Below are 23534 nucleotides of genomic sequence, written 5' to 3'. Positions count from 1 at the left end.
ACAACGAAAAAAATTTCGCTTCAGAGAATGGATGTATTTTTGGCTCATGGTTAAAGACCGAGGATCAAGAAAATAGCCCTTTCTAGAAGATTTTTTTTTGGAGAAAGGAAAAAGCTAGTAGTGAAGAAGAAGAGGTCCCAGGTACTCCGGCAAACCCAGGACAGATGGTGCTATATGAACCAGGGACCTCCAGCCAACCGAAGCAACCAAACAGCAACAAGGTGAGGAAGGGAAAGGAGGTACTTACTGGAGATTACAATTTTGAAGTGCAGGATAGCCAAATGACTGAAGTAATCCCACCTTCTGTCACGAATCTTGCACAAACAGAGGTAATTAAGACCATAGTCCCAGTTTATCAGAAGAAAAAGCTTTGCGAAAAGAAAATTCCAGTTGTCAAGAAAGCAAGGAGGTACAACCCCTACAATACTCAACAATCTAACATGTCGGTACTTGATGAAACCCAGTTACTTGATACCCCTGTCCAATTGGCAGCAGGGAATGAACAATGGGCTCTGGTGGCTAGCCCGAACAAGCCATCAGGTTACACATGAAATTTCTGTGTTGGAATTGTCAGGGGTTGGGCACACCCCTGACAATTCAAGCCATCCAAGCCCTAGTGGCTGAGGAGAGGCCTAGTTTGCTGTTCTTAACGGAAACAAAAAACCAAGAAGAAGTGGTTTTTCGTTTAAAGCAACGTTTGCAGTATCAGAACTTTTTTGTGGTGCATCCAATAGGGATCGCAGGGGGGTTGGCACTCATTTGGGACGATAGAATCTCGGTTAAAGTGGAGTCTCACTCTCCACACTTTGTGGATGTGGTTGGGGAGCAGATAGCAAGCAAGCGAAGAATGCGTATCACCTTTGTTTATGCACCAAATGACTTTCAAGCAAGACTTCACCTTTGGGGGGAATTGTACCAGATAAGTTACTCCAACAACCTTCCATGGGTTTGTGCTGGGGATTTCAATGAAGTTCTTTACCTCTGGGAAAAAGTTGGAAAGCGTTTGGCGGAGAACTACAAAATGAAGGCTGTTCGGGATTTCTTAGATTCTTGCTGCCTCATGGACCTAGAGAGCAAAGGGTGTGCATATACATGGGCTAACAATAGGGAAGGGGATGCATATGTGAAGGAAAGACTAGATCGAGCGATATGTTCTATGGAGTGGAGAGTCACTTTTCCGGAAGCAAAGGTTTATGCATTACTGGCTATTGGGTCCGACCATAGCCCACTATTAATTTTTCTATCCCCAGGACACACAAAAAAGGAGAAAGGAATTTAAGTTTGAAGCTTTCTGGCTGGAAGAGACTGAATGTGGGGAAATAGTAAGAGATGCTTGGCTGAAGGCAGAAGATACAAACCAGAATTTGTTGACAAAGCTACAAAGAGTTTCAGGTGAACTAGAAGTCTGGAGCAAAAGCAAGTTCACAAATGCTCATAAACAAATCAAGAGCCTGAAGAAGGAAATCCAGCAACTTACAAACCATTCAAGTAGAGGACAAGCCCGACAAAGAGTTCAATCGCTGAAGGAAGAAATCGAAAAATTGTGGAGACAGGAAGAAATGTACTGGGGATTAAGATCGAGAATAAATTGGTTAAAGTGGGGAGACAAAAATACAAGGTATTTTCATGCTACCACCATACAAAGATGGCAGAGGAACATAATTACAATGCTGAAATCTGAAAATGAGGAATGGATATGAGATGTTGATCAATTAAAGCAATCAACGGAGAATTTCTTTAAGAACCTTTATACTTCAGAGGGCTCCCGCGGTTTTCAACTAGTGTAAGAAAATTGTCACAGCTTGGTTGGAGAAGAAATAAACTGTTGTCTAACAACTGAAGTGACACTAGAGGAAGTAAAGGCAGCAGTTTTCCAGTTGGGATCCACTAAGGCACCAGGGCCGGATGGACTAAATGGGCAATTTTATCAACACTTTTGGGAAGAGGTTCAGCAGGATGTATTCAAGGAGGTGTAGAATTTCTTTACGTCTGGAATGTTAAATCCAATTTTAAACAAGACTCATATCTCCCTTATTCCCAAAGTACCTAACCCGGAGACACTGGAATAATATCGCCCTATAAGTTTGTGCAATTTTATTTATAAAATCATCTTAAAAGTCTTGGCTAACAGACTAAAGCCTTGGCTTCCAGATTTGATATGTGAAGAGCAAAGTGCTTTTGTTAGTGGACGACAAATCCAAGACAATATCCTAATTGTCCAAGAGGTGCTTCATCAACTAAGGGTGAGAAAGAGAAAGAGAAAGAGAAAGTTCCAGGCGGTACTGAAACTAGATATGAAAAAAGCGTACGATCGAATAGAGTGGAATTTCCTGGAAGCTTGCTTGCTGAAATTTGGTTTTTGCGCAAAATGGGTAAACTAGATAATGCAATGTGTTTCCACGGTGACTTTCAGTGTTAAATTAAATGGAGAGCCATTGCCCTACTTTCAACCTTCGAGGGGTATCTGACAAGGTGATCCGTTATCCCCCTATCTATTTATATTGGTTGCCAATGTACTGTCTTTGCTGATGAAAAAAACTGTGGGGGATGAAAACATCAAAGGAATTCGTTTCAACAATTATTGCCCCACTTTATCCCACTTGTTATTCGCAGATGACTCAATATTCTTTCTAGATGGGACAATCACTGAATGCCAAAATATTGCTTCAGTTCTGAACCAATACTGCTTTGTTTCAGGCCAAGCAGTCAATTTAAACAAGTGGGGAATCTTTTTCAGTAAGGAGTGCCCACAGAATTTAAGAAGAAATATGGCAGAACAACTAAGAGTCCTTGAGATAGAAAAAATGGACAAATATTTAGGCATTCCATCTGATTGGGGGGAATCGAAAAAATAGATGTTTGCTTAGATTACCACGAGAGTAAACAAGAAGCTTGAAGGTTGGAAGGAAAATCTGATATCGAAAGCGGGAAAGGAAGTCCTCATTAAATCAGTAGTACAAGCACTACCTCAGTATGCGATGTCGATTTTCAAAATTTCAGTCTCCATTTGCCGAGCTATCGAGAAAAAGATAGCTGCGTTTTGGTGGAAAAACAAAATAAAGCAAACGGGTTTGCATTGGAAAAGGTGGGAGACCTTGAAGTATAGAAAGGATGCCGGAGGCCTTGGGTTTCGAGATCTATTGACTTTCAACAAGGCTATGTTGGGAAAACAAGCGTGGAGGATATCACAAGATCCTTAATCTTTGTGGAGTCGTTTTCTAAAAGGAATATATTTCCCAAGAGAGAATTTTTGGTGCGCTAGGAAAGGAAGTAGACCTTCTTGGGGATGGCAAAGCCTTGTTATTGGAAGAGATGCCATACAACCATCGATCAGATGGGTAGTCGGTAATGGGGAAAAGATTAATATTAGAGAAGATAGATGGCTTAAACGGGGTTTGATTGGGGGATCCTCGAACATAAATGAACCTAGAATGGTGTCAGATCTAATTATAAAAGAAGAGGAATGCTGGAATGAGCAACTGGTACAGGAACTTTTTGATCCAGATACCAGCAATGAAATCATAGTTACTGCCTTGGGGAGCCAGGAAATGGAAGATAGAATGGCGTGGACACCTTCAAAATCAGGAAGTTTTACGGTAAAGAGTGCATATAAAAATAGCAGAGAGGTAACAACCAACCAAGCTTCAGAAAAGGCATCTTCCTCTTATCAAATTCCCAAATCACTGTGGATGAAGATATAGCAATCCCACACATACCCCAAAATAAAATCTTTTCTATGGAGCACTTGCCAAAATGCCCTTGCTACCAAGGATAACCTTTTCAGAAGGAAAATCTTACCTCACCCCCTCTATAGCCTCTGTAATCAAAGCCCTGAAACGGTAGAACACGCTCTCCTTCTTTGTCCATGGACAAGGAAAATCTGGAAAAATACAACTCTGAACATCAATGTCTCCGCTCAAGGTTTGAAGCGATTCGAAGTGTGGTTAGCTGAATTTAAACATACCTCGGTTACTTTTGAGCTTCTAACGTTTGTTCTTTGGCAAATTTGGAAAACTTGAAACCACTCTGTTTTTCGAGCGCAAAAGCCAAACCCGGAGGAAGTAATGGCTGAAGCAACTGTAATGAAACGAAATCATGATCGGTGGCTCCCTGGGAAGAAGAAAACTACAATAGCAGCAAGCTTTCGCCTCCATCAATGGCGGCCACCAGAACTGGAAGAACTAAAAATTAATATCGATGGAACCTACTTGCCTGGAACAAATGAAGGTGCAGTGGCGGGTGTGTGCCGAGATAACTCTGGGAAACTAATTGATGGCTTTGCGCGATCTATTAGGGCGTCTTCAGCAGCTCAGGCGGAGGCGCAAGCCATGCTGGAAACTCTCATGTATTTCTCCACGCGAACTGAAGTCTCACTTAAAGTGGAGTCAGACCATTCTGATCTGATAAGCGCACTCACTGGCGGAGCACAAATCGGCTGGGAAGTACAAGGCCTTATCAAAAAAGCCCACTCGCTCCTCAAATCTTTCAAGGATTTAAAGTTAGCCCATGTTAATAGAGAGTCCAATAGAGTTGCTGATTGGGTGGTTAAAGCTCAGAATAAAAATAGATTACCACGAAATTGGCTTTTGAACCCTCCTACCCCTCTTAGAGCTTTTTTGTTCCGAAGCAAACGAAGTGTATCCATGTACTTATTTCCAGTAATGAAAGTCGATTCCTTTTCTAACCAAAAGAAAAAAATACATTTTCGATCCCATCCATCCATTTATTCTACGATTCCGAATCTCTTCTAAGGAACCACCGAATCTACTACTACAATTGAGGTAAAGCAAATGGTAAAGGCATTATTAAAGTTAACGACCATGTGTGTCCCACCCCAACCCTTAGATATTCAATTTCGAAATTGAGAGCAAATTTCGGAAAATACTAATGTGGAAAGTAGAAAAATGAAAAGAAAAACAAGAATTGCTATTCTAATTTTGGGATAAGTTTACGGGAAGTCATAAAACTTGTCACGAAAATACAATTGAGTCCTAAAATTTTCATAAAGTAAAATGAAATCCTAAAACTTGTCAAATTAGTCCAATTAAGTCATTCCGTTAACTCTATCCAATTAGGCTAATGAAAAATGTTTGACGTGTCTTATTTTATTATTTTCTTAAGACATGCGGTGACGATGTGATGCCCAACAAATGCCACGTTAGAAAAAATATTCAAAATACAAACTAAATTAGAATAAAAAATAAAAAAGCTAATTCTTTTTTTTTTAAATCCAAATTTAGAGCAACGGTTGTAGCCAAGCCCTCACTAGTGGTCATCGCCACAGACGTCGGGAAGGGCCAGTGGAGGTTGCCTGGGCCTTCTCGAAGCCCAGCAACCCTTGCCGGCCCCTAACGAGGGCCTGCTGGCCTAGATTTGGGATCTGAGCAAGGGTCACCGATCAGGCTATCTCAAATCTAGGGCGAGGGTCTCGCCCTCCCCTAAATCTAGGTTAGTAGGCCCTTGTTGGAAGCCGGCAAGGATCACTGGGCTTCGGGAAGGCCCAGGTGACCTCTATCGGCCCTTCTCGACATATGTGGCGGTGGCCGCTAGTGAGGGCTTGCCCCGCAGTCGTTGAGTTGAGTTTGGTTTTTCTTTTAGCTATTTTATTTTTAATCTAATTTAGTTTGTAGTTTCTTAATTTTTGAATATTTTTCTCACGCAACACTTGGTAAGCGTCACATCATTGCCACGTGTCTTAAAAATATAATAAAATAAGACACGTCACATTTTCTATAGGGAAAAAACCACCAAAAACCCCAAACTTTCCCATTTGTGACACATTTACCCCGAACTTTTTTTTGTGACACCAAAAACCCCAAACTTTGTTATTTGTGACACATTTACCCCGATATACATTGTCCATGGGCATTTTCGTCTTTTTAGCTTTTTCTTTTTCTTTTTACTTTTTTTTTCTTTCCGGCGAGGGGGGCCCTCGCCGGCGTCGGGCGAGGGCCGCCCTCGCCGGCGTCGGGCGAGGCTCGCCCTCGCTCGCCCAGCGAGGCTCGCCCTCGCTCGCCCGAGCGAGGGCGAGGCTCGCCGGCGTCGGGCGGGGCTCGCCCTCGCCCGAGCGAGCGAGGGCGAGCCTCGCCGCAGCCGGCGAGGGCCCCCTCGCCGGAAAAAAAAAAGTAAAAAGAAAAGAAAAAGCTAAAAGACGAAAATGCCCATGGACAATGTATATCGGGGTAAATGTGTCACAAATAACAAAGTTTGGGGTTTTTGGTGTCACAAAAAAAAGTTCGGGGTAAATGTGTCACAAGTGAGAAAGTTTGGGGTTTTTGGTGGTTTTTTCCCTTTTCTATATGCCTAATTGGACGAAGTTAACAGAAGGTTTTTAATTGAACCAATTTGATAAATTTTAGAACTTGATTGTATTTTTTTTAAGTTTGAGGACTCAATTGTACTTTCGTAACAAAGTTTGAGATTTTCACTGCACTTTAATTTCAAAGAGAGGGAGAGAAAAAAAAGAAAGAGGAAAATGCATAAGGGTAGTCTCGGAAATTCGCAGCCGTATAAAACCCTAACCCTAATCCTAACTCGCCGTATAAAAGCCGAGGTGATAAGCAGCGTGCCATTCCTCTGGTCTACCATTTTCGCAGCCGTCGTCCTCGAAGCCCTAAGCACTCTTGAGCTCTCAATTCGGCGCATCCGCAGCCATGGTAAGCATCCGTCTCCCGCCTTTCTCTCTTCTCTTCCCGTGAATCTGCACGACGGAGCATGAATTCGAGGCTTCGATCGAGATTCCGGAGCTTCTGCATCTCGGGATTCTGCATTCGTGGGGTTTTTGGTCGAGAGATGAGTGCGCGCGAATGGATAGATCCGGGGCTCAGTTTCTCGAATTGCATGAGTTGCCCTCGATTGCGCTTGGTATTGCCGTGTTCGCTCGGTGGAAAAGGTTGGAGCTTGGAAGCTTGTAGCGATGCCGCCTCTTTTGTGCCTCTCAAACTGTTGACGATTCGGTCTGTTGTTTTTTCGATTGCGTCTATTACTGTTGCTTCTTTGAGATGCATTTGGGTGGCGGTGGCTTCTGTTTATCCAATTTGAAGTTTTGAACTGTGTGGATCTTAGCTAGCTGATTTGCTTCGAGTCTAGTAGCTCGTGGGTAGTCTGGCTGTACTGGCTCCGTCCATTGCTATGATGCTATGATAGTTGTAGTGCGCGTTAAATGGTTCGTTCAGGAGAAGATATAGTCATGTGATTGTTGCTTCATTGTTGATTTGGTGGCACTTTACATTTTGGGAAGCTGCTAGATGTTCTCGAACTCGCTGCCTGCCATCTTTTTGGATTCTGCGTGTTTCGATCGTTCGATTAGTATTCGTTTGATGATGATACAAGTACTCTTTTTGCCCTGTTTCAGTCAAAAAGAAAGGTTAGAGAGCCCAAGGAAGAGACCGTCACCCTTGGCCCTGCTGTTAGAGAGGGAGAATATGTTTTTGGCGTGGCTCACATTTTCGCCTCCTTCAATGACACATTCATTGTGAGTGTACTCTGATTGTTGTAGTTTAATGAGTTCGTTTGATCTTTATACATCCTTAATTGGAATTTTTTCTCCTGCTTGAACTGCAGCATGTGACTGATTTATCTGGTAGAGAGACCCTCGTCCGTATTACTGGTAAGCAATTAATGATTGTTGTGTTTACTGTTGAATCCTGTGCAAATCCCTTTTCGTTTTTCCTTGCTGTCGTATGCACATTCAGTAGGTTGTCAAACAATCAAAATCCCTCATAGGCACAACGATTCATTTCATGTTATGATAAGCAAAGAATCCAGTTAGGAGTATGGTCAGTCCTGATTTCACCTCATTCAGATATGATATTTTGCTGCATCAAAATTCACTACTTTTATTTATGTACAAATTGGCACATCAAAATCTCAGAGTTTGGTAAAGCAAGCTATGGTTAATGTAGTTGTGGAAAGGAAAATGAAAAGAAAACAAATAAATGATGAAAGTGATTGCTTTGACAAAAATCCGGGATCTAAAAAGTCTTTTCAATAAATAATTCATCACAAAAAATTTTAGTCAAATTAGGTTGACTAACTATTGCTACAAGCTGAAAGATAAAACTTGGAACCAGAAAACAGTATCCATTCCGAGACTAGAACATAGTATCCTTTGCGAGACTAAGTTCTTTACGATATACACTTGCAGCTTTTCTGCTAATTCTGTTCTCATATGTTTTATGTTATCCCTTTGAGTTGAAATGCATGTTCGGGCTCCTAGTCTAAAGTGATCGTTGAAGAATAGATGCACACCTATTAGAAGTTTTAGGAGGACAAGCTTGACTTACTTTAGCTACATTGAGAAATTAACTTTTGGCATATCATATATTGCCTTTTCCTTTTTTGGAAGTTTACGTATTTGCGTTCAAAAATTTGACTGCTGTATAATGGCTAGTTATATTTTCGTACAACAGGAGGCATGAAGGTTAAAGCCGATAGAGATGAGTCTTCTCCATATGCTGCGATGCTTGCTGCTCAGGATGTTGCCCAAAGATGCAAGGTTTCTTCTTATTTCTGTTTAAATATCCTGAACGATTCCCCCATTTATGTAAAAATGTTCCCTGGAGAGAGAGAGAGAGAGAGAGAGAGAGAGAGAGAGAGAGGCAATTAATTTTTTTTCCATGCTCTCTCTCTGTCGTAGTATAGCCATGCACCCTCTTGTTTACTTTAGAGTCATTTTTCTACTTGTAGGTTTTCTCTTCTAATTTTTCTTTGAGGGGCTCCTGTTTGAGTTGATACACGGAACTACATTTTCCTAAGTTTTGTGTAATTATTTATTTCCTTGGATATAGGAGCTTGGTGTCACTGCCCTTCATATTAAGCTCCGTGCAACCGGCGGGAACAAGACCAAAACTCCTGGTCCTGGTGCCCAGTCTGCTCTTCGAGCCTTGGCTCGTTCTGGAATGAAAATTGGTCGCATAGGTAAGTCATATCTTGTTAATTGTCTTCAAAACAATGGCAACTATTTTTGTACTTGGGTGATGGACAATCTCAGCTTTTTGGTCAATATGATAATCACAATGGTAGGTTGCACTTTTGCAAATCTTTTGAATCAAAGCAGTCAGCATAATATTACGTTGTCCAGGGACAAGTCAAGAAATTACAGCCAGTTTCTCTTAATTTTATGACGCATCATTTGCATTACAAATTTTTGGTGCTTTTCATTGCTCTACTCTTTGGAGTCAGTAATCATGTAGAGGAATGAATAGGCTTTCATTGTTACTTCTGGTGTTTGGCTTTCATGCGAATTTTGCGTTATGGGCTTAGTATTTAACGAAATGTTTTGCCACGTTCGCGAAATGTAAGGGTAGAACACAAAGTGATTGTCTAGGAGAGACGCACCTTCGCCACAGTTATTTGATTGTCTACATTACATTGGGTTCCTTAAATTTTCCTCTACAATTGTGGAAAAGTATTTTATGAGGTATATTTAATGGAAGTGAGATTCTGTTAATATACATGTTAGTTCTAATGAGGCATCATTTTCTAGAAGCTTTTTTTTTTTTTTCGTGCAATTCCATAGGGCTTTTCACCCACCACATTTCTATGTCCTTGCTGGTGTATAGAGTTTGGTCCATTTTACCATCTTTGCACCCTTTACATCGGTTGTTTTGATCTTGACTTAAGTTCTTCATTATTGTCCAGAGGATGTGACACCGATTCCGACCGATAGCACCCGAAGAAAGGGTGGTAGAAGAGGAAGAAGGCTGTAGGCAATGTCTTTCATCCCTTATCAAGCTTCAGTGTTTCAGTATCTCATATTAGCCTCGGTTCTGGGGTTGGAACAGTTTTGCTCTTAGAAACTATTTTTGTACTTCCGAAAAACGGCTAGCTGGAATACTCACAGATGGAAATTTCTGGAGATTTATGGCGTTTGTGGTTCGTGATAATTGCATTTGAGATTCTTAATTATGGATTGACAAGTTCCGGAGAATAGATGAACGTCTATTTGTTTCCCTGTGCATCTTTGTCTCTTCATGGATGGTGTTGGAAAGTTTTCTTACACTGCAGCGCGAAGAATAGGTAGAGATTGTTTATGGCAATCAAAATCTTGTCACAACCAAGGTCACCTCTTTGTTTGACATTGACGTTAACAGCAAACGTGCCTTTTACCGCTGAAACTTAGATTGTCATCTAAATTTCGAAAATTACGAGGAGAATTATTTGTGAAATGATGCGATAAACAATAATCTCATGAATCAAATACTACTCGCATTTGTTGCCGTGAGGATGGTTTTCACTGAAACTCTGGAAGGTAATCATGAAAAATTTCAAGCCGGTAAACTTGAGTCATTTATTTAAAATTAATTTTCATGTCACAAAAAATCTTAAATTGGTACGTTCGTGTCACATTTACCCTTTTTAAATTTCTGTCAAATTGTTCCGTTGAATTCATGACGTGGAATGATATGTGGCAGCAATTTAGATGACGTGGTAATGCACGTGAAAATTCATTTCTCTCTTCGTTGCTTCCTTCATTTTTTCAACGAGGGCTCTCTCTCTCTCTCTCTCTCTCAGCATACTGTTTTTTGGCCACAATCCGTGATTAGGCTTCAGAACTCATTCGAGCACTCTTTTGTTAATCTTCTCATCTTTAATTTTTTTTTTGTCCTGTGTTTGTTTGTCGAACTTGTTCTGCTTTGTCCAAAAAAACCCAAGGAATTGTCTGTGAAAGTTTATTCTTTTGGCTTGCATGTCAAACTTGAAAAATCCCAAGCAGTGTATATGCTGAGCTCGATCTTCTCATCTTTGCTAGTTGTCTGAAGGAGTTAATTTGTTTTTGGCTTGGTTCATTAAAATTCCAAATTTACAGTAGATTTCCTAGCGATAAACCTCTCTATTTCTCCTATTACAAATTTCAATCGATTAAAGATGCTCTTGTTAAGATTCACCATTTATTATCTGTTGTTCTGATTTTTTGTTTAATTCGTGTAATTACTCTTCCCTGATTCAATGCGTGAGCTCGTCTTATAGCTTTTGGCTCTTTAGATGAATAAGAAAATCAATCAGATGTGTTTCGAAACTCGAAACAATTCAAGCTGTGTTAGATGGGTTTCATGTAGTTTGTCTTGTCATGGTAGTACAAGAGACGCAAAGACATATTGAGGCAGGCATTTGCATTGGCAGTTGGCCTCTGCTGTTTACTGCTTGTATCATTTAGATTTGGTGTTTGTTCAATTGTGACACCATGTTGATGTATTGCACTGAGCATGCTACATCTATAACAGAGCCATACTTCACAAATGCAGCAAGATTGAAGTGGGCATGATTGAGTGCAGCTAAAGCAACGCAATAAGGACTTGCAGGTGGAAGTTGTGAAATTGGAAGTAAATGAGAAGATCTATAGCAGAGCCATACTTCTAGCGATAGGAGTGATGTGTGTGCTGATAGCGTTCAAGTCGGATCGAAGAACTGGACATTGCTTGCCTTAGTTTTGCAACAATGTTGCTGCTGCAGGGATGCTATGCTGCAGGAAAGCCATTCAATCTATGCTACTTTTGAGGCCTAATCAAAAGCAGACGTCTAAGAACGGCCGCCGAAACTTACTAACGTGATGTTAACAAGTCAAGAACCTAGATACCAACACCTTAGGTTAAAAAGTTTGCTGGGACAGTCTTTCCAGTCTAAACATATGCTTCTTCCATGTCGTGACTCTTGACGCATTTGAAAGCCTTGATGTTGCGCACGATGCAGGGCCATAGAGACAAAGGGATAAACCACAATACAACTGCCCCAAAGAGGGTGGCTTAATACAGAAGAATAAAGCACAACTCGAAAACCATTTCCGTGCTAAGCTTATCAAACATATATAAAGGATGGAGACCAGAGAGAATATTGACAAAGACCAGTCGCTATGGGACCATAATTCCTTACTGCTAGATGAAACCAAAATTGAGCACTGCCTAAAGACCTTATTTCACAACCAGCCAACAAGCCAGAAAAGGCTCAATCCACATCGGCCAACAGAGGTCCAGCAACATGATCTCTATCACAACCGGCCAGTAAAAGTTCGAAAAGGCTCAATTCACACCAGATTTGAACAAGCTTTACAAAGCAAGCTTTACACAAGTTATCCAACTCTCCCTGCAGATTCATTGTCTTGCTTCATTTTGAAATTGTTGAGTTTGAGAGGGTCCAGAAACTTGGCTTGAAACATCCATTGTATGGTTTGCACCACCTCGACGAACTTCTTACTGTGTTACTACCAGGCATCTTAAATAAATAGAAAAATAGAATGCTATTTTGCTAATCACAGTGGATTGAAAAATCCTCAAGAAAAAATTAATATTTACCCTCAAATATGAGTTTCCAGTGACTTCAGCTACCACAACCTTTGAACTGTGTAGCCTTGACCATTAACAGCCTTAACAATTGCATTATAATTCACCGACTTCGGCTTAAATCCCTGGAAATTTTCTATATGGCGGCGTGAATACTTTGTGATGTCTCCAAACTCCATAACTCCGCCCAAGTGGAGTGCAATTGTAAATTCGCCAAACATTTGCAAGAGAACAACAAACAAACCACTTGGTTCGTAAGAATTAGTCATCTTCACAGTTCACAGTAATAAACGCTCTTTCCATCTCAACAGAGAGCATCATGAGTCGGTTATCTAATTACAGAGTAGCTATTAAGAACAATGGACCAAACATCAAAACCCTTCTGATGTAAGTCAACTAAGAAAAATTACGTCGTCAAAGCATGTGCTTACTCCTGGAGCATAGTAAAACCCTTCATTGAATCGAATCAATCCATGAACTAATAAGAACATGTTCAAGTGCCAAGGTTGGGCTTATGAAAACCAGAGATGAATTGAAAAGTCCATGAGATCTGATCGATTGTTGTTGTTGTTTTTTTTTTTTTATCTAAAGAGCCAAAAGCTGTAAGACAAGCCACGCACTGAATCAGGAAGGAAGAGTAAGTACACAAATTAAACAAAGAATCAAAAATCTTAACTAGACATCTTTAATCAAATAAAATTTGGAATAGGAGGAGTAGAGATTTATTGCCAGAATACTTACTGTAAATTTGGGATTTTCATAATCAAGCCAGAAAATGAACTCTCACAGACATCTAGCAAAGACGAGAAGGTCTAGTTTGACAAACAAACTGCTTCGAGATCGACAAACAAGCCAAAAAAATGAACAGGGAAACTATCAAAAAAGTCTTAAATGTACTGCACTTGTGCCAATTTAATCCTAAACCTTTCAATTTGGCCAATATTTTTTGGACGTAAAAAAAAAATTGGCAAATTTAGTTCTAAACATTTTGACGATTTGTCAATTTAGTCCTTTCGGTCAATTTTGACTAGAAATTGTTGATATGGACGTTCGCGCGTCCTACGTGGCACGACCGACGCTAACACAAACAATTTTTATAATTTTTTTAAAATTTCTGAATTTTTTATAATTTTATTTTTTTCTTCTCTTTTTTCTTTTATTTTTTTTTCTTTCTTTATTTTCCTTTTTCTTTCTTCTAAGCCCAGTGAAGATCAACTGACCCTCGCCGACCACAGGCGAGGGATGCGAAGCCCTCGCCGGTCGTGAGCGTGGGTCGCGGCCCTTGCCCAATGGCCGTCTTGCTGGCAAGGGCTTCGCAGCTCTCACCTGAGGTCTACGAGGGTCGGTAGGACCTTGCCCATTAGGGGGGAGCGGTTCTAGGTTCCTTACATGTTCCAAGGTCTAACAGGTTCTTTTTTTTTTTTATTTCATCAAAACGAAAATGAACGCAACAATACTGAACAAAGTTGTCATTCATAAAAGAGAATACAAAAACTAGTTTTCCCGACATTACGGTTCAAATAAATATAACTAAAATGAGAAGTCATTACGTAAATCGATACTAGAGATAAGTAGTTCCATGTTCCGTATAGGTTCCACCACGATAATAGGTTCCTTATTTTTTGGAACTTGGAACCTACCCTATCACAGATTCGAGGGTCGGTTCCAGAATCTACTCAGGTTCCACCTATATTATTAATTGAACAATTGTAATGAATCACCACCTTTAATGACCACCGCTTACTTTTATGATCCATTAACCATAACTTATATGTAGACACATGAAGAATATGAAATATTAACAAGTTATAAAATGAAAGTTCAGACTAGTGGTTCCAGATTATATTATCATCATTCAACGCCATGATACACAGCAAAATCACGCAAAGATATAGACCAAGAAAAAAACAAAAAACTTATTTAGGTTTCAGGTTTCAGGTTCCAGGTTTCACCTACCTAGAACCTGAAACCTACAAGTCGAAACAGGTTCTTCAATTTTTGGAACCTGAAACCTATCATGCATATCTTGGAACCCCAAACCTACAGGTTCCTACTGATCAGGTTCTCAACTTCTAGGGTAGAATCTGGAATCATGCTCACTCTTATTGCCTATGACCAGCAAGGGTCACTAGCAAGGGTCGGCTGGTGACCCTTATCAAGCACATATCAGATCACAGAAAGATCCAATAAGTGTGAGGAGTGTGCTCAACAAAAAAGAGTGCTTTCAAAGAGAGAGAATGATCCCTAATTGAAAGAACAAGGGCTATGAAGCAACGAGGAGAGAGATATGAATTTCGATAGGTAATTATTGCGTCATCCAAATTGTTATCATGTCATTGCACATCAGCCATTTAACAGAAAAATTGATGGAAGTTAACAAATGGCAAATGTGACTTGAGTGTACAAATTGAGTTTTTTTATGACACGAAAATTAATTTGGGTAAATATGATACATGAGTGTACCAATTGGGAAAAGTTCTTATTCAGGCTCTTTCTTTGATCCTATAATTACTCCCCGCACTTATCGGATCGAATTGATACAAGCCCACCACTTCTTGCCGGGTTCGTTCGCCAACGACATACCTACGGAGAGATCTCGTTTTCAATAGTTATTGATTCGACAAATCACGTAGAACTAGATGCAAAATCAAACACAATAATCAATCCCATTTTGAACTTCTCTCTCTCCCCTCCAAATTGAAGAGGTGTTGTTGATATCGGTTATAGACTGAGAGAGTGGCTAGGGTTTGGTTGGTAAAGTTCGTAGCTTAGCTTTGGAGTAGCCTTGAGTTTAATAGGTTAAAATCGTGGTCGTAGAGTGAACGGTTCGGTGGCCGCATGAATAATTCTGGACCGTAAAATTTGCGAGTGAAAAGCTCTTTTTATACTCAAGAATGGACTTCAAATGCTGAGTAAGCTTGGCAAACATAAGAAAAGTCCTATACGTGGGAGAATATGGAAAAATATACGGATGTTGATTTAGTTCTAAACTTATAAATTTTGCTAATATAATCCTAAAACTTTATGCGAAATTCCAATGTGGTCTTATAGGTAGACTTTTCGCCGGATATCGCTAACATGGCGATTAAGTCATCGCTGGCCATCATACGCGGTACATTGCCACATCAGCAGTTTCCAGCGCAAATCGGCCAAAATGACCACATTGAAATTTCACACAAAGATTTAAAACTACATTAGCAAAATTTAAAAGTTTACGACTGAATTGGCATCCGTAGAATAGGTTCAGGACTGGTTGGACAATTTCCCATTAGAAATGTTAATGTATCTAAGTAAGAAAGTTGGGGATGTAATATGGGAGTTCCGAAATCCACTCTCGCATGTTTCTCTTTCCACTTCCTCGTTTTTATTTTTATTTTCCCATTGTCTCTTTTGTAGTCTTTTCTTCCCTTTTTTTTATTCTTGCAAGTTGTATTGTAACTCTAATATGTACTTTTTGACCCCCTATGTGGATTCTTAGAATAATGAAATGGCACTTTCTATCTAAACCGTAATGAAATGGCACTCTCTATCTAAACTGTAATACGGTGTGCGCTCTTCGACCATTGTTTTTTTTTTACATGCAATGAACTTGCTGATAGATATTTTAAATATAAATATCTGACAGTCCGAGCCATTTAGTAAAATAGAATAAATTATAAAATTCTAAGTATGCTCATTGTAATTAAATATATATATTTAAAAATTAGAAAACTGTATTCCGTTTCATTGGCTTAAAGCCCAGGCGAATAGTAACAAGAATTGTTCTTAAAGGCGAATAGCACGGCCAATTTCCAAACGTTTAAGGTGATTTTGTGGGGCGGATCTGTTGTCTCACAAAGATACTGTGGGTACATATTTAGCGTGATGGGCTATCTTTATTTTTTCGATCCCTAGTTGGGGGAAATTTTCTCCAATCATATAATACTGGTTGATGAATTATAAATTCACGTATGTAACGAGCAAAGTGTTGACTATGGCTCGAAGTTGATTCCAATTGATTTGAGATCCGAACCGTAATTGAATTGCAAGAAAGGTCGGCTTATATTAGAAAAGTCCGGATTGAGCTCTTGCCAATAGGATCGTGGATGGTGCGAAGAAGAGAAATTAGTTTCCCACGAGACTTCTTTTGCTTATTGAAGTTGAAGTCCATGTTGACTTCAAAGGGTATCTAAAAGTTTGTGGAATGTAAATATTGTGCTGTTGAGTTTGGTCTCCGGTGTACAGTGAGTGTAATAAAGATGTGTGAAAAATAGTGAAAGACAGAGAGAGCATTGAAAGTCGTTATCGAAGAGTGTTGAGTGTATTAAAAAACTTCTTTGTTGTGATTATCTCTTGTGAGTTCAGAAAGCACTTATGAGTGAGTGTGATTAAACGAATTTAATCTCTTCTTTACCTATTATTATGGAACCTTCTCATGAATCTGCCCCGTAAAATAAAGACACGACAAAATCACGTTAATCCGTTGTGGTTAGATCTTATTTTTGCAGTTTATTTATTTTTCAAATCGTTTCGTTTGTTCACGCCTCCACACTAACCATACCAAACTAGTATCGGAGCCTAGGGTTATTGTTGGTGGATTATTCTAGGAATTTTGTCCATTTGCAATTATTGCTATAGCTTCTATGAAATTCAAGTTGGAGAAATTTATCAGGCGGGAATAATCATAACTTGTGGTACATTAAGATGCGCTGTTGGAGACATCCGTTTTGGATTTAGCATTGGAAGAAGATGACAAGTTTCCCCAGATAATGAAAACGGAAGAAAAGACTAACATTTTGAAGAGGTTAGGAGTATTTATATCGTCGAATTTTGGGGATGGTGTTTTGGTTGAAGTGGCAGATGAGACGAGGCAGCTGCAATTTGGGCAAAATTGGAGCGTTGTATATGTCGAAATTGCTCTCGATGAAACGTTTCCCAATCCAACGGTTCTTCACTTTCAAGATGGTTGAGGAAACATCAATCCAGGATCACCCAAATGAGTTTAACAAAGTCGTTAACTATCTGAAGAATGTGGTGAGAAGATATCTGATCAGTGGCAAGCTATGAAGTTGCTTTGTAATTTGCCCAATTCTTATGAGCACTTTCGTGATGCTCCGATGAGAGGGAGCGAGACTATAGCCGGGGAAGAAGTAGAGTCTGTATTGTTCTACAAAGAATTGACAAAAGAAGCTGCAGGGCGACAATCAGAAAAGTGGAGCAAAGAGCTTGATCGACATATAGGGCTCAAAGGTTATCAAAGGTGCACTCGTGGTGATGAAGGGGAAGAGGGCAGGTAGTCTCCACTACTTTCAGGGTTAGACAGTGACATGTTCAGCTGTCGCAATTTCATTCATGTTATTAGAGTCATACTAGACATGAGTTGTGGCACATGCAACTCAAGCACATGTTTGGAAGATGTGATATCATGGATTTAACTTACTGAGGTATTGTCTGCTTTGTCTCGTCCAATACGGAACCTCATAGTTTTGTCATTACCATACAGGTGAGCACATTCCCAAGAGTGCTCCCACCTGAGCGCGCTTAATTTTGGAATTTCAAAGTTACGCATTGTCGTTACGTCAAAAAGCACATTTGGAAGATAATTCCAATTTTCACATATATGTTTCAGAATTGCTCTTTTCATGTTCAGTGCACAGTTCGGTTCATTCCTATTCCTTTACTATTCTAGAAACTTACTAGGAGTCACTCCTTGCCCAAGCCCTCTCTGGTCCCAGCGATCACTCCCCACCTCGTCTAACCAAGTCGTTATAGGCCCAATAGGTTTCGTGTGGTTCATCTCCGAACCATACACCTACTGGAGAGGATCCCGATTTGATATCATATTGTGACATTCCTGAATTAACTTAGTGAAATATTGTCTGCTTTGGCTCGTCCTATATCAAATCTCACAATTTTATCCTTTTGTGTACAGAGCACGCTTAACTTTAGAGTTCCAAAACTAAGTATTGTCATTATATCAAAAGGCATCTATGTGAGTTAATTCAAATTTTCACATAAATAAATATATCAAAATCGCTCTCCTCATATTTGGTGCACAATTCAATTCATTCCCGCCCCTTTCGTCATTCTAGAAGCATGCTCGAAGCCACTCCTTGTCCAAGCCCTCTCTGATTGCCCTTGTTAGACGGGGTCATTACAAAAGATGTACAAACATATGGAGTGAGCGGGCAGTCTTCTGTGTAATTAGAAAATCGAGAAGCTGGACTTTTGCGAACATTGCATATTCGGCAAGCAGCACGAGATATAGTTAGCACAGCAGTTTACAAGACCACGGGTACAGTCGGATTTTATCATTCAGACTTGCGGGGCCTTCGCAAGTGCAAACAGAAAGCAGCTCCTTGCCTAATCACAAGCGATAGCCGCAGAGGTTCGCCAGCCCCAGCCACCCCCGTGCGTGACCCCAGGCGAGCACTCGCCTGTGTCGCCCGACCCCTACCAACGCCTCCGCCGGCTATTGCAAGCGGCGAGGGCCTCGACTCCGGTGTTGATCCGCTGTTTTTTTTTTTTTTTTTTTTGGTTTTAAAAGAACTCTCGAATCCACATATTTTGCCTTGGGTGGAAAGTGCTCTAAAAAGAAAGCCCTCCGCAAACCACCTCACATCACGGTCACGGCCATCGGCTCTCCCACGTGCGTCCGGGTATTACGTTGGTGTGCCCCGACAAGGTAACTACCAACGACGAGACAGGCGCCACGTCAGCTCCACCCAACGCTTTCCAACCACCCAACCGAACAAAAACGGCAAGAAATAAATATAAATAAATAAATAAATAAGAGAAAAGTAAGGAAGCGGACCAATCACACGACAGCTCGTCTTGTGAACTGCCAGCTGCAAATGTTGCCATCGACAGCCTACCCCTTTCAAGTTCGTCTCCAAAATCACAACCTTAAACAATTGCAAAATTTCCTCCTCCTGTTTTTTTTTTTTCACCCCGAAAAAATTAATCAACCTTATCCGAATTGTAAAAAATGAATTAAGAAAAGAAAAGGGTGAAAGAAATACTGATTTTTTTTTCGCTTTTTTTTTTTATTAATTCGATTGATAATTTCAATGTCCCACGTAGCAATTCAACTCCAATCAATGCCCACCACGCACTCCCCTCCAAAAGAATCCTATCTGTCACTGCAATGTCTGTACATACGTGCCCACAGATTTTGAAGACGAGATTTATAAACCTTAAATTAAGAAAAAAAATTTTAAAAAAAAAAGAGAAAAATTAATAAAAGAAAAGAAAAAAAGAAATGAGCTTCATTTGACTGAAACACCCTCGAGAAGTCCACCATATCACTGTACCACCCACGAGTCACGATGCTTTCTTTATAACGATCCGGCAAAGGTGGGGTGGGGGGGCCATTTTCGACCTTTCCTGCCCTCGGGGGATTCAGTGTAGGGAGAGCTGAGGGAATCGGGCGCATCGCGCGGACAGGAAGACCCGGCAGTCGTCCCTAGGGCAGATGGTGGGGACGTACGTGATGTCGTCGCAGCCGTCCGTCCGGTCCCGCCGGAAGTCGACCAGCGTCGTGAACATCGCGAGGAAGAGCATCAGGTGGTTCAGCGCGTACCTCTGGCCCACGCACTGGTGGGGACCGGCCCCGAAGGCCAGGAAGTTCCTCTTGTAGACCTGGTCCTCTCGGCGCTCCTCCGAGAACCGATCCGGGTCGAAGCGGTTCGGCTCGGTGAACCCCTGCACGGCTCGAGATGTCAATTTCCGACACGCCACAATAACGTCGTTTGTCTAGCACGGTATAAGGTCATTAAGGCTCAGTTTGTTTCATATAAAATAAATGATTTTGAAAACATTTTTATTAAAAATGATCGTTTTTTATCTTTTACAAAAATAAATGAATGGAAAATATTTTCATTACATAAATTATCGTGAAAATAAAAATATTTTTTATTGACTAATTATTTCAAAAAATCATTTTTAGGAAAATATTTTTTAAAAATTATTCATTTTTCATGAAACAAGCGAACCCTAATAGAAAATCCAAGACTAATGTGATCCGATCACAATCCATACTAAATAGACATGAATTGGTACGCTGACCAACTCATTAAATAATTCAAAGGAGTTTTGTTAACTAATTCTCTAAAAGTACAAATTAAATAATTAATTTAGAGAAATTTTGTATAATTTTTTCACGTGTTATATGTAATCACTAATATTAAAAATGTAGTATCTCGACTAAAATATACTTATTAAGTAATCCGGACACTTTCGTAGCCCTACTTGAAAAGAGGACTCGAACACCGAAGGAAAGACGATGGTGCCCTTTGGGATCGTGTATGAGTCGGTCAGCGGGAACTCCTCGCTGGCGATGTGAGGGACCATTGTCGCCGGGGCACGGTACCGCACCACCTCGCGCGCCACCGCCTCCGTGTACTTCATCTGCCTCAGCTGGTCGCTGGTGATCAACCCGTCCGAATCCGGTGACCAGATTCCGGCGACCTCGTCGCGCACCTGTCGCCAAAAAAAGAGGAGGGAAAGGGCGGAGATTGGTCGGCGAGGGAGGGAAAGACGTCGGAAAGCGACTCAATGACAATGGCATCGTCGCCGTAACTAATGATGGCATTGATGAGCTTGAGATAAAAGGGGAGTTTGACCAAGAAATTCCACTAATTATATTTTTAAACAGTATACTATGTAAAAAAAAATTTAAGGAGGGTGGCATGACACTTGTCAAGATTCAAATAATCATCGATGAGCCCCAATAATCAAATTCAAATGATGACATGGTTAGATTTGTTTAGACAGTATGCTTAGACTTTGCTTATTTCTTGAAAAAATGATCGCCTGCAAAAATGAATATACGAATAATATTTTCATCATCCAAGATACAGGCGATCGATTTGAGGAAATTTTTTTTCGAATCATTTATTTTTCGTGAAATAAAGAGGGCCTTAGTCACGTCTAATTCCTACAAAGATGGATTAGTTTGACTCATTTCTACTCGCCATCGTTGTGTTTTCTGTTCTCCATTATATATCTTATGAACTAGCCAAGTTTAGCATAACTAGCGGGGCGTCCAGAGATCTTCAAGCACCCCCACTAATTATAATCTCCATCGGACGTGACAGATTCCTGTTCCAAACACACCGGCTAATTTCCGTAGACAAATGAGTGTAGTCGCTCGATTCAGTACACATTACACGTATCTCGTTATTATCAATGAATTTAACTTTTTTTAGAGAAACCTTTTTTTTTTTTGAGAAATTAATAGCCGTTATATCAAGCAAATGATCCTAAAAGCTTCTCAAATTATTGTAATAAAATTACGCAAAATACGCGCTTTTGGGCGGGTAATGTTTTTTTCTCTTCGTTTTTCTAACCGAAACTGTCCTTTTAACGTTGGACTTTTGCTGTTACATGAAAAACACCAAGGGAAGAAATAGAAGCTACTCACCTTGGCAAGAACCTGCGGATGCGAGTCAAGGAGCGCGACGGCCCACAGCAGCGACGAAGTGGACGCGTCCTGAGCCGCAAACAAGAAGTCGAAGAGGTGGCCGCCGATCTCCCGGTCCCCCGAGTGCGGCGGGGGAGCCGCTTCCCCCGCCTCCCTCGCCGCGCCGACCTCCCTCGCCGTCTCCTGCATCCAGAAGTCGATCAGGCAGCATGGTTCCTCCCCTCTCTCCATCCTCTCCTTGCTCTTCCCCGCACAGCCCGCCAGCGTCTCCACAAGCCGGTCCACGGCGAGCCTCGCCTTCCGGAACGCGAACCCGGGCAGGTCGAAGGGCAGCTTCATCAGCCCCACGTTGAACAGGTTGTAGTCCACGTCGAACCTCTCGCGTTCTTCTCGGCTCAAGTACGGCCCTACCATCCGGTAAAAGTTGGCATCAACTCGATCACACGTCGAAAAACAGAATTGGGAAAGAAAGAAAGTTGCGGCGCACTTGCTGCTGCAATGTCATTATCCATGTCCGCAGCAGCGACATACACAAGACTTTAAACTAGGAGGAAAAGCATTAAAAAAAGAAAAGTAGGCAAATTTTTAGCTCGAGGGCAGGACATAAGATTTTGCATAAATTTCATGAATCACAACACATATACGTCCGAAGAAAACCATATGTTAAGCACTAAAATAGGCAAGAGTAGCGGTCCCGCCTTTTTCATAATCTGTCATTGTCCATCACATCATCAATGGAGCTCGGTCTTACCTGCAAAGACAGTCTGGGAGGTCTCGAGGTTCATGTCACGGGCGAGCAGCCGGAGCGCGATGGCCTTCGGCGGCTGGCCCGCCGCCGCCGGGGGCGACGAGAGATCGACCCATTTCTCGAGATGCTTGAGAATTATGATCTGCTGGAGGGAGGTGTAGGTGCAGAGGGCCTTGGGGGTGAAGTTGGGGGCGATGCGGCGGCGGAGGTCCTTGTGCTCCTGGCCCATCATGTAAATCAGGTTGTGCTCCCCGAAGAGCTTCCTGCCAAAGGGGTGGCCGACGAGGTGGAACGCGTCGGGGCGGACGTTGGCGAACACCCGGTGGGACAGCTCGGTGTCCCGGACGAAGAGGATGAAGCGGCCGATGACGTAGTTGGCGGAGACGCCGAGCGGGGACGCGGCGGCGAGGCGGGACTGCCGGTCCCAGAAGCCGGCCGGGTCGGCGACGAGGCGGGCGGCGCCGCCGAGGAAGGGGAGGACGAGGGGCGGGCCGGGGAGGGAGCGCTTCTTGAGGATGTAGGAGACCTGCTCGAGGAGGGCGAGGAGGGCGAGGATGGAGAAGAGGTGGGGCGCGACGGAGGAGAGAGAAGCGAGCAAGGAGGTGGTCATTGTCTCTCTCTCTCTCTCTCTCTCTCTCTCTCTCTCTCTCTCTCTCTCTCTCTCTCTCTCTCTCTCTCTCTCTCTCTAACTTTCGTTCGCGACGGCGGAGGTATGTGCGCGGTCGGGTCAATGGTCGGAAGGAGGTTGGTTTGCCAAGATCGGAAGTGCGTAGAAGAAATTTGGAGAGAGAGAGAGAGTGATAGAGAGAGAGGGGCGAGGCGGGGCGGAGATATATATAGGCGGCGGACGGCGGCGGTGGAGGTGAAGGTGGGGGTGCTGACTAGATCCAGCTAGGAGGGGAGGATGACGTGGCGGGTGTCCGCGAGTTCTTTTCTTTTCTTTTCTTTCTCGTCTTTTCGGCTCTTCTTGCCGCCGGAGTGAGGTGACCGGAGGACGACTCATTACCGGGAGGAAGACAATGGACGGATTTTCATGGCTACCATGCAACGCTGAGAGAGAATGGATGTCCGGCGTGGTCGATCTCTCGCCTCGAAGTTGCGTGAT

At 41.8% G+C, this 23534-nt stretch overlaps 2 protein-coding genes across 3 annotated transcripts; one reads left to right on the top strand and one right to left on the bottom strand.

The window, feature by feature from the left end:
* Window positions 1-5863: 5863 nt before the first annotated feature.
* Window positions 5864-23242, bottom strand: LOC115688928 (cytochrome P450 710A1-like). Of its 2 annotated transcripts, XM_030614891.2 has the most exons (6): window positions 23133-23242; window positions 22433-23086; window positions 21682-22088; window positions 20508-20738; window positions 19639-19961; window positions 5864-5875 (listed from the first exon to the last, which is right to left on the bottom strand). In XM_030614891.2, exons 2-5 carry the CDS (start codon window positions 23037-23039, stop codon window positions 19659-19661), a joined length of 1548 nt encoding a protein of 515 aa, XP_030470751.1. In that variant the 5' UTR covers window positions 23040-23086; window positions 23133-23242; the 3' UTR covers window positions 5864-5875; window positions 19639-19658. The 2 variants fall into 2 exon arrangements, with proteins under 2 accessions (XP_030470751.1, XP_056175705.1); XM_056319730.1 differs by lacking the exon at window positions 5864-5875 and having other exon boundaries at window positions 19344-19961; window positions 23133-23241.
* LOC115688940 (40S ribosomal protein S14-2) lies at window positions 6542-9961 on the top strand. Its single transcript, XM_030614903.2, has 6 exons — window positions 6542-6656; window positions 7355-7474; window positions 7564-7609; window positions 8412-8497; window positions 8790-8919; window positions 9643-9961. The coding sequence occupies exons 1-6, from the start codon at window positions 6654-6656 to the stop codon at window positions 9708-9710; spliced, it is 453 nt and encodes a 150-aa protein (XP_030470763.1). The 5' UTR covers window positions 6542-6653; the 3' UTR covers window positions 9711-9961.
* Window positions 23243-23534: the final 292 nt, after the last annotated feature.

The sequence above is a fragment of the Syzygium oleosum genome, unplaced genomic scaffold (genome assembly GCF_021117445.2).
Source record: "Syzygium oleosum isolate NSW1041296 unplaced genomic scaffold, Sole_v2.1 Sole_v2.18, whole genome shotgun sequence".
NCBI lineage: Eukaryota > Viridiplantae > Streptophyta > Magnoliopsida > Myrtales > Myrtaceae > Syzygium > Syzygium oleosum.
The sequence above is the reverse complement of the archived record's forward strand: the minus strand, read 5'-3'. Positions and strand labels throughout refer to the sequence as shown.